This window comes from Lycorma delicatula, chromosome 3 (assembly GCF_047948215.1).
Source record: "Lycorma delicatula isolate Av1 chromosome 3, ASM4794821v1, whole genome shotgun sequence".
Lineage (NCBI taxonomy): Eukaryota > Metazoa > Arthropoda > Insecta > Hemiptera > Fulgoridae > Lycorma > Lycorma delicatula.
In genome coordinates this window covers 49619691-49631955 of record NC_134457.1, presented here as the reverse complement: position 1 = coordinate 49631955, position 12265 = coordinate 49619691, and the positions used below count along the sequence as shown (strand labels likewise).

At 31.1% G+C, this 12265-nt stretch overlaps 1 protein-coding gene across 1 annotated transcript in view; it reads right to left on the bottom strand.

Annotated features, from left to right (window-relative positions):
- Window positions 1-12265, bottom strand: part of LOC142321584 (uncharacterized) — a 44414-nt gene that overhangs the window by 26529 nt on the left and 5620 nt on the right. The window contains exons 2-4 of the mRNA XM_075359793.1: window positions 10477-10651; window positions 6855-7086; window positions 1251-1339 (exon numbers count right to left, since the gene is read on the bottom strand). Of these exons, the coding sequence (XP_075215908.1) occupies window positions 1251-1339; window positions 6855-7086; window positions 10477-10638 (483 nt within the window). The 5' untranslated portion in view covers window positions 10639-10651. The remainder of the gene's footprint in view (window positions 1-1250; window positions 1340-6854; window positions 7087-10476; window positions 10652-12265) is intronic.

The following is a 12265-nucleotide window of genomic DNA, read 5'->3' as shown; positions in this document are numbered from 1 at the left end:
GATACAAAAGCTTATTAATAAAATATGTTTATTAAATTTGAGGACTTAGCTACCTTCAAACCTAAAACTTATGAAAAGAGGATGACTTTTCATTTGACTTCTTTAGGTAAGAATTATTCCCATGGTACCCTTTCTATAATTGCTGTGAAAATTAACCATTATTACTCACAATGCAGACTATTAACACTGAACCACTTATTTATTTGCTGAGGTACAGCTTAATTTAGATATTAAATTTCTTTTGACTGGCATTTAATAAGTTGTATAATTTCCATAAATAATTATCTTTCATTTACTTAGAAAGACCTCCTCTCAAACTCATAATCTTAAGAAATAACACCACAGAGAACCACTTAAGAACCGTTAAAGATAATAAACAAAGGAAAAAGTAAGAAAGATAAGGAGTACATTTCTTTAGAACATTAGTTGTAGAAGAGCTGAGGAATCAGAAGAGAACTGAGGAAGAACTGAAACAGTATCTGCCTCTATTAGTTCTTTGATTGACTTAAATATTTAAAGACCTCCTAACAATGGATTAATTTCTAACAGAGATAATGCTGTTCTAAATCAGTCAGGAACCCAAAATTTGAATTTGCAAATGGTCTTGTTCAGACTCAAGTTGACTTTTAAAAGCTTATGCAGAGCAGTTAATCGAACCCCTAATAACCATAGAATACCATGCAATAAAATTTTTTTTAAGCATTTTAATTTTGTTTTAGCTTAAAAAATTACTTTACACTCAAACTGAACAATAATTTCCCTAAATATTTGCTTTTGTTGCCTTTTCTCAGCCAATAATAGTAAAATAACTAGCAAGGTAAATTTAGATTTAATAAATGATTCAACTTAAAGTCAATAGCCACCACTATGCCATCTTATTAAAAAAAATAAAAATAAAATACACATATATATATATGTATTTTATATATATATATATATAGATATAATATGATGAATAATGCTGATAAAAAAGTAATATATTTATATAATATTAGTAATGGGATAAATAACTTTAATTTTATTGTTATTAATAAGTAACATCTTAACATTCTTAAATTAAAATTCTTAAATACATAAGTAACATTCTCTTTGCATTACATCAACCTTTAATTTCCATTTAGTTTCAGAAAATAATTTTTTTATGATTTTTCTCAAGAATATTTAAAATATCATTTAATAAAAATAAAACATTAATTTATTTGAAAATAAGATAATTTTTTTTAGACAAAAAATTAACAATCTATACTTACATCAAAACTATTAAGTGCATTAACAAACTGTAAAAAAGCATTTTCTTCCAGTCTATCTCTGACTTTTAAGTAATATGCTTGAGCAAAACCTACAGAACAAATAAAATACAAAAAGTAAATTTAATAAGCAATTTTAAATTTAGACTTAACCAAAATGGAATATGTTACATAAAAACATAAAATGTAACAAACTAAACCTTGTCTCACAAAACTACAGTGGTTATAATTATGAATTTAGCATTATGAGTAATATTTCAATAATTAAGGCCGATTCATTCTGTCATTCCAACATGCAAGTACAATTATTGCTTTATATGTATAACAATGTATGTACTGTAAGTTAAAAAAAGCTATCAGAATAAAGTTTACTTGTTTTACTTCAGTAATGAACTTCCTACCTTGGACAAAATATTAAATGCAGTGAATACTGATTCTGCATTGCCAAATTTTTCTAGAAGTACATTATATTGTGTTTTAAAATCAATGAATTTTGATTTCCTGTTCAGAAAAAAATAATTCTTTACTGATTGAATGCCAAGATATTATTTCATGAAGCGATTTATTGAATTAAGCGATTTGTTGAATTAAGTGATTTTGTGAAGAGGGTAAGAGAATTTATTATCTAGATGAAACTTAGGATAATGCAGGATATGGATGGATAAAGAAGTAAAGCATGAAAAAGACGCTTTTATGAAAGGTTTGTCAACAGGGGTGAACCCCTTGGCTGGAAAAGGTAAACAATTAATAGTAACGAACAGAGGAATTGAAAACGAGTTTTTGGACAGTGGTTTATGAATAGTTGAATCTTGAGCAATATCCCAATGAAATGAATTGTGACAATTTTATGCAGCGGTTTAAAAAATTGTCAAAATTGTTGCTGAAGTATCCATCATAGTAATGGATAATAAACTGAACAATTCCCTGAAAACTGAAAAAATTCCAAATGCTTCAACCTGAAAATTGGAAATTGCCGAATTACAATTTTCTAATTTTTATATTACAAGTTATTTTTATGTTATAAATCAATTTTTTCTTGGATGGATGGGGCTAAATTAAATTAAATTAGAATCATTATATTGTCATGTTTTGGTTTGCTGTACAGTTAAATGAAACAAGGTAAACATAGTAAAAGAATCATTAAAAAATACAGTAAATAACAACTAGCTTAACACATTATTAGCACATAAATTAATAAAACATAGTCACCATTAAGATTTATACACTTAACCCAGTGTTCGACAAGAGCGCTTATGTCAGTTCAGTCGATTTATCCAACTCCTTGAAATAACCATCTACAGTGGCAATAAAAATTTCTTCCCTTCAAGCCATCTTATTAGGTTATGAAACAAGTGATAGTATTGAGAGCCAGATCAGATGAATATGGAGGGTGTTGGGTGTTGTCTTGATGGAAAAGCACTTTTTTGCCAAATGTGGTTGTTTCCCTTAATTTAATCTTTGAGTTGCTGCAATAGGGTCGCATAATACTCACAATTTATTGTTCCACTCTTTTAAAGATATCAATGAAAATTATTATACATGCATTCCAAAAAAACATTTGCCATAACTTTGTTAAAGGATAAAGTCTTTTTCACTTTTTTTTGGAGCAAGTTGACCTTTTTCAACCCATTGTTTTGACTGCTGTTCATGCAAAATATTGTGCATGCATTCTGTTGACGTGCCTACAGGACTGCTAACTCATTCACTATAACTCGTCAATTTGCCAAAATGATTTTATGCACCTTTTCTATCATTTCTAGTGTAGTCACTAAAGAAAGTCATCCACAGTGTGGTTTGTCGCTAGTGCATGTTCAACCTATTTTAAACTCTGTGACTCAGCATTTACCTGTTGTATCATCTGATGGAGAAGAGTCCCAATGTTGTATCAAGCTCTTCTTTAATTTCCTTTGTACTTAAGCATTTCAGAAAAAGTATTTAATAACTGCACAAATTCCCAGTTTTTCCATAAAATACCCTAATTTTCCACTTTGACGGACTGTATATAATATATTAAGTGATGCAGTGACTTAAAACATTTATAGTAAACTAATGAAGAATGGAATCATTTTACACTGTCAAGAAGTTAAGTGTTCTAATGCCATCTCTAGGTGAGAACCGGAACGTTTTTCTCCAACCATGTATATGAAGCAGACAGGCAAAAGTAAACATGTCATAAAACCTGTTGTTTTAACTTCAAGGTCTACCACAATTTTGGATCAAAACAAGGTTTCATGGTGGAACTAGATCCATCTCGGAATCATGTGGAAAATAAAATTTCATTCATTTTTTTAATTTTGTGATGGATGGAGAGCGGCTAAAGAAAACAAAGAATCTTTTTACATGTTAATATATATATATATATATATATATATATATATATACATAAAAAGATGTATATACATGGAATGATTTGTATATATATATATACACAAATCATTCCATACAAATCAATACGAGGCCTGTAAATAAAGTAACAAGACTAGCTTTTTTGGCAGCCAAAGTGGCAACACTTTACAGTTACCAGTAAACATAGTTATATGAACAGCTGATTTATGTTAGGTATTAATATTTTTAGTCTACTGTTGCCACATGAAACGCAAACAAAATTTTTGTGAAACGAGTTTTTGTTGTGCGTTACAAATATGAGTGATACTAATTACGAGCATCATTTTGCAATTAAGTTTTTTGTTAAACTCTGAGAGAATGCTACTGAAACTTTTTCAAAATTGAAAAGGGTGAATGGAGATGATGCTCTGCCATGAGTCCAAGTTTTTAGGTGGTTTAAAGCATTTTCAGATGGCTGGAAATCAGTTGCAGACAATCCACACTCTGGAAGACCTTTATTGTCAAAAAGTGACAACAATGTTGAGTGACTTAAACTAGAGACTTAATACGGTAGCACCGGTGATTAACTGTCACAATGATTGTTGAACAAATGAATTTGAACCATACCCCAATCCAACAAATTTTGACAAATGAATTGGATATGAAAAGAGCTTGTGCAAAATTGGTTCCATAAAACCTCACTGTTGAACAGAAAAACAACAGGGTAGAAGAATGTGCCGCGATTTTCTAGGGTGAATTAAATTTGATCCTGATTTTCTAAATGATATTACTGGTGATGAATCTTGGATATTTGAGCACAACACAGAAACAAAACGCGAGAGCAAGGAGTGGTACACTTCAAACTCACCATGTCCCAAAAAAGCAAAAATGAGCAAAATCTATTATTAATAATATAGACTATTCATACCTTCATCATTTCTCTATACAGTCTTCTGCAAGATCTACACACTTTTTCTAACAATTTGAAAGCTTGATATTCCTTGTTCATAAAAAATTTGAAGATGAGTCGTCAACAATTGTACACGCACTCCTCGACATCTTCATTGTTTTCAAATCTTTCCCCTCCAAGCGATTCTTTCAAGGGCGCAAACAAAAAATAGTCACAGGCGGACAAATCTGGACTACAAGGCGGTCAAAGCGGACAAGGTGGTCAAGGGTTTCCCAGTGCATTTTTTCCAATTTATCCCTTGTCAAAATCACAATGTGCAGCCTGGTGTTGTCATGAAGAAAGATGACATCTCTGATGGGCATACCCTGTCTTTTGTTCCAGTAGGCAGCTTTTGCAATAGTAAGCAAAAGCTGGCAGCTGTCAATAGTAAGCGGCATTCACCGTTCATTGATTGAGGCAAAAATCAATGAGTAAAACTCCCCTTCAGTCAAAAAAAATCATTGCAAGAACTTTTTTGGCTGAGAGATGGGTCTTGGCCTTCACTGGACAGCCGTCATCCTTTCTTCGCCACTCCTTACTCACAATTTTTGACTCTAGAGTGTAATGATGGACCAGGTCTCATCACATGTGATGATGCGCCTCAAAAAATTGTCCCTTCTTGCCGAAATTGATTCAGAAGTCTTTCACACATCTCCAACCTGACCTGTTTTGATTACCTGTGATTACCTTCAATAAGCTCTCGAACGGCACGGATGTTGTCAGCTGAGAGACTTGACCTTGGGCGTCAATCATGACTTTCATTTTCTACACTTTCTCGCTCGCCCTTCAACTGTCTGGCTTACGTATAAAATCGGTTCTGGACAGTGAAGCGTCCCCAAACTGTACCTTTAAATGAGTTAAAATTTCCACGGGTTTAACATCTTCATTAGTTAAAAACTTTATATGCTGTGCAACAGACAATGGAACCCTTTGCTAACTCATGGCTGTACTGATGACAGAGCAGAGCAAAGAAGCTAACCAAGCTGGTTCCCCCTCTGTAACACACTGAACATTGTCCCCCACTCTGCAATCCAGCTTGGAACTGCTTGCTAGGTAGAATAGCAAAATTACCATTCAAATTTGATTCACCCTTGTATTTTATTAAAATTTCTTTAATGGAATAGGTCAAAAATACATTTGTAAATAATATACATTACTTTCAGGACAGACCTTGTATGTTTTTCATACAATTAAAAATGTGATAGTAAATTTTAATATTGGAGTGAAGAATTAAAGTTAAAAATAATGATTTTATTACTTCTAAGGAAATCACTAAAGAATATAGAAAAATTTTTTTTTCAGATAACAAAAAAGAAAAAATGAGATAAAAGTTTTGGTAAGTAGTCACACTATGAAGTCTGTTACATAAAAAAAGAAGGAAAAACACATTTAAGATATATGCTGATAATTGAGCAATTAATTACACTTAAATAAAATGCAAAGCTACAACAAAACTAACTGCAAATGATATACGTAAAAGATTCATGCTTAATCTATGTTTTTAATCAGTTTAAGAGTAATTGAAATGTCTATGACAAATTATTGCATAATTTTGACAGACTATTTATGTATGTGTACAACTCATTCATACAGAAATCAACCTTCAAGGTGGTCATAGAATATCACCATAATCTTATAAAAGTGTATTTACCCATAATGAATATAAATATAAAATAGTAAATATAAGTAAATGAGTAAATAAAAAATGTGACAGCTTCTCTGATTGCTTAAAAAGAAAATAAAAGAAAAGAAGTTTTTAGGAATTACTGGAATAAGAATTAATGGCAGATAACTCAAATTTTGTTGGCTATATGTCATTATGTCACATAAAACAGATATAATCATAAAAACCAGTTCTTCTGTTGCATCCTGAATAAACATTTCTCAATATTCAAAAACTAGAAATTTTGGAGACAAGTAACCTTTATCAAGATATATGCAGCAAAAATTTCCAATAGAAAAAGATAACCTTATTTCTAAAATGCACAATTACTTAAAAGTCTATTACAGGTTCTCAACTGTTCTAATTTTGACTGGACTTAGTCTTAAAAAACTGGACTGTACATTTAAAGAAATAACCTCTGAAAAAAGACTGACTGACATGACTGACTATTTTTTTAAACTCAGATTTTAGGTATTTAAACTCTGAATGAGGGTATATTTATCAAACTCTTAAATCAATAAAAGTTATTTTTTGTCTATCAACAAAGCTAGTAATAAATACAAACCATAAAATGAATGTTGCGATTAATAAATAATAACTAAAATAAATAAATTAATGAAGAGTTAAAAATGTACAATTCATCAGTAATATTAAATAAAATCTTGCTTACTGAATGCTTTCTCCTCTTGTACAGCAAAGCTATCTGGTAATAATAAGGTAAGATCACGTGTCAAATCTCGTTGTTGTTTAGCTTTCTTCTTAGCCTCATTTTTGGTTGCACCTCCAGTACTACCTGATGTTCTATCATTCCTAGACTTCACTGTACTGCCACTATTTGATGATACTGTGGATGGTATTGTTGAACTAGCAATCATTAACTCTAACAAATCACGTTCATCATCCTGAAAATTATAGGAAAATAACTTAAATTTTTCCATCACATCAGGATTTTTTGCAAATCGCAAATTTCAGAATTTGTAAAAAGTTGAAAAACTGCAAAAATATGATACGATATAATTTTTTTTATAATAATTAATATAACATTAACTTTTTTGGCTTATACTATGCATTCTTATAGCTAAACAGTTGAGTGGTCTGAAGAGGAGTGAGGGGGGTGTGGTTTCAATGACCCCTTAATATCTAATGAAAATTTCTCAAAATAGCCAAATTTCTATTATCGTGCATTTTTAAATTAATTTATTTTTATTTATTTAATTAATTTTTATGAGGTACATCAAGCCTTTGGAAACCACTCCCTCTCTTCACACACTCATAACAAATTATGTAAAATACTTTTACATACATTTAATACAATTTTATTCCATTTGTCGAAGTTTCTTTGAACAGCTTACACTCTGCTTCACGCTTCTATGTTCTCTATAGGGTTCATCTTGGTGTAACATCCAGCAATAGTCTGCCATCATCGAAGTAGTCCATTTTCCACCTTTCCATTTCTTTCACGTCCTGATAAAATCTCTCACCTATCTCTTTGCTAACGGCACCCAGATTTTCAGGAAAATAATCTACATGTGAATTCAGGAAACGAACGTTCAAGCTCATGGAATAGCCTAAATTTTTGTACTTTTGCAGCATGTTCTCAACGATTGATGTGAAGTTCAGATCCTTCTTATTGCCCATAAACTTGGTTACTACACCTTTAAAGGCTCCCCAGGTTTTTTTTACTGCAATTTCCATTTATTTCTCAAAATTATCATCTCTTGTTTTCTAATGTCAGGACCAGTAAAGACACCCTCTTTTAGTTTGGCAATTGATAAGATTGGAAATTTGTCACAGATGTATTTAAAACATTTACCTTCTTTTGGTAAGGCTTTGACAAATCGCTTCACCAAGCCTAACTTGATGTGCAAAGGAGGAAGGAGAACTTTATTCGGATCTATGAGAGCTTTTCGGAGCACATTTTTGGTTCCAGGTTCTAATGAAGCTCTTTTTGGTCAGTCTTTCCTTATCCAATAATTTACTCTGTCTCTACTATCCCATTCACACAAAAAACAATGAAACTTTTTGTATCCTCCTTGCTGTCCTAGGAGCATCAATAATATTTTTAGATCGCCACACATAATCCACTTATGATTGTTGTATTTAATTTTATCAAGATTGAATTCCAAATGATCGTAACTCTCTTTTAAATGGAAAGAATGTCTGACAAGTATTGGCGGATACGGATTCCCATTGTGAAGGACAACTTTGAGGTTTCTTTTGGATGAATCTACGAACAGTCTTCAATTGATACTTTTGTATGGAATGTTAAATCGAATCAAAAATTAACATACATCAGTGCAGAAGACTAATTCTCCTTCTTCTGAAAAATATGGAAAAAAATCCTTTTCTCTGTACCTGAACGAAGAAAACGAGATGCCAGCTGCTAGCAGGTTCTTCTCTTTAAGCCTCAAACCAAGCAATTCTGAATTTCCTTTGGTCAGCTGTAAGTCTCAAACCAAACTGTTTAGTTCAGACTGTGAATAAAGCTCTGGTGCACGGCTATCTCTGAGTTCGTACTCCTTGATGTTATCTTCATTTAAATCACTTGTGGAACCATTTATTTCAATTAAGTTTTCTGGTGGAATTGGTACTGTATGTCTGGACCATGAGAAACCAGGTGTAAATCAGATGACATATTTGGATAGATGATTCTTTTTTTTTATTCTTCAAACTGAAACCGTGAACAATAGTCAAACAAAAGTAACAATCATTGGTGTGATATCGTGGCTCTTGCCACACTACTGGAACTCCAAATCTGAATTCTTCTTGTTCACCCTTTGACCACCGTCTAAATCCTTCAACATATGTGTAACAAATGTAGTAGGATGCCCTGGTTTTGTCTTGATCTCCTATTTTCATTTCGAAATACGTGAGGTACACTTGTCGAACGAAACTTGTTATAATGCTGATTTGCCTTTCCATTATTAACTCAGCATAAAGGTAACAAAAAGAATCTAGAGAAGCATTTTGAAAACTGAAAGTTGGCTTGAAAGTATATCTTCCACTGACAAAAACGCATTTGATCATGGAAGACGGAAAAAAACTCAATTTACGCACACTGATGGTTGAAACAGCACTGATAGTAGTTGCATGATGCACGAGTGGGACAGATAAAGCATGTTACATCTTGTTAAGTCTGGTCGCAACCATATTTGCCAAGTTTTCCTACCATTGTCTTGTCATCTTCAACCCCCCCCCCCCCCCACCAGCAACCTCTTCAGACCACTAAACTGTTTAGCTATAAGAATGCAGAGTATAAGCCAAAAAAAGGGAATATATTGTATTATTATAAAAAAAGTTTTATCTATTTTAGAGTATCAAAATTTTGCTATTTATCAGCTTTTAACAAATTTTGAAACTTGTGCAAAATCCTGAAGTAATGTAAAAAATGAAGGTTATTTTTGAGTTCATCACTAAAAAATACATAGGAATTAATTATCAAAGGTTAAAAAACATTCCAAAACCCATATTTTGCAGGTTTGTGAAACCATTAACTACATACAAGGAAATAATATTTTATAATTCAGAAATGTTGGAGGTGAAGAACAAGAATAAAATTACATTCTAGGTTATTAGAGGTAATAAGAGAAATTTATTACACAAAATATCTTTCAAATCTTTCTCAGATTCATTCAAGTGCAAGAGAAGGTTTATTTCTTCTACTCTACTAAACAGTTTTAATCTATTCTCTAAAAATAAAATTTAAGTAAAGGATTTGATTACTTTCTATGTAACTTATTGTTCAATAAGTTTTTAATTTATTATAAAGTTTTATTTAATAATTTTGAAAATAATTCCGACTGCTTTATAATGGTTTAATATTAGCAGGTTGTTTAAATGTAATGATGACATATCCAATCTCTAATGAGTGCAATCAAGTATTCCACAAGGATGTGTCTTTAGTCTTGTTTTCTACATTATTTTCATTACTGACTTAACCATACATATCTCTAAAACTTCACATTTGGCTATATTTTCTGATTATACATGATTCGTAATAACATTATATTTAATGTTTTTACCTTAACATTATCTCATGTGCATGTTTTTGTATTTAAATAATAATTAATACAGACTTTTAAACACATCACAATGCTATCCAATTTTTAAATCCCATTTTGTTATATTGTAATGGAAGTAAATTAAACAAGCATGAAATAAAACATAACCTTCCCTTGGCATTTAGTTTTTGTACTTTTTAAATCTGAACACGGATATCTTGATTCACAAAATATGTATAATAAGGAATAAATCCAAATCATTGTAAAGCTAATAATATTATAAATAAATACCTTGCCAGTAACTCGTTGAACTACATTACTTTCTAGGCTAACACAATGATTAGCTCGAGTTGCAACAGGAGTTGAAGACAAAATAACATTATTATCAATAAAATTTTCAGTACCAGAATTGCCAGATAGCTTCATTTCAATAATATTACCATTTGATTGCATTTCTTTTTTCACCCTGAAATATAATATAGTCTAAATTTTTCAAGATTTCAATAATAATTTTATGATTTAGTAGGATGAAATAAAAATGTTTAAGTTTTAATGATGAACTAAACAACATTTATTTGTTGTTTATAAAAAAACAACTTTAGAAAGTTGTTTTATAAAACAACTTTATAGAACAAGTTTTTTACTTGTTTTATAAAGTTTTAATCATTCTTCCAACCTTCCTTAGTGATTCTACCACTACCTGTTCTGGATTATCATTTGAAATTACAACTGGTTATTTTCCAACAAACCACCAACTAACTATTTTATGAAAAAAAAATCAGAAATGCATCATTGTTAACAACAATCTAGATAATTTTCAAATATGCAAAAAGTACTCTACCTTAAAAAACTTTTTAACATTATATTAGATACACTTTAACTAATATTATTAACTGCTTTACCCGCATTTCTCCAGTTACCTTTCTTTTGGATTGCCTAATGGCCATAATTTTTTCCTGATAACTCTTACTAACATTCAGATAAATATAGATATAAATTTATTATAATAAACTTAACATCAGTCACATGAATAAAAATGATGTGGATGGATACATAACCATCCTCTTAAGAAATAATTAACTGTTACCAATATTCAGACCAATTCATCCTAATAAAATCAAGGTCAGCTAAAAAAATAAAAATGTTAAGAGGATGAACATACTTATTAAATCTTATAAAGCACGTGTCCAACACAATCAAATCCTAAAATACTGCTTTCAATTTACAAATAACATAAGTTTATAAAATATGAACTGATGAGCTAGGACTCCTCTCATAATGCTGGATTATACCTTCCTGAATTTTTGTCAGTTAAATGCCTGCCTGCATCACTAATGCATCTAATTTAGATCATGAGCAGACCTACCCTCACAGGAGCAGAGACATTACCAGTCTAATGATGATCGTTGAACACCTCAATTACATCAAGAAGGTCCCACCAGTGATTCTCAGCATTTTTTTCTCCACGACCGCCAAAAAAAAATATATAAAATGAATATTTTGCAACTCCCAACCACAACCCAATGAAACCTAGTTAAAACTATTTAGCTTCAACAAGCAAGCATGTTCATAGCCGTCGCTACGGCTATGAACATGCATGTATTAAGTGTATAAAAATGAGCAACTAACAGGTTCCAACTTGATGTGTATGTGCTCCTTGTAATTTGATCTGCTTGCATAATATTCAGTGCAAGAGCATCAACTTGTTATTCATATGTTTCAACTTGTCGTACTCTCAGTATATTTGGTATAAGAGGCACATCAGTTTAGTTTGAAATGAAAAGCATGCATCTGGTGCCTTTATTTAAAATTTTAAAGGCATAGTTTCATTGAAAAAATAATAATCGAGATCGAGATAATCGAGATACATCAATTAGATTCTTATGCAAAATGGATATATTTGTGAAAAAACTAAATGAGCCATCTACATCCAGTAAACTGATTGGTAAAAATAAAAGATTGTACAATGGCAGTTATTTAAATTATGGTTTTTCCTCATTGGATGGCAAGCCACAGTGTTGTTTACTTTCAAGTCCTCTCTGAAGAAAGCATGAAGCTATCAAAATTAAAATTTGACACT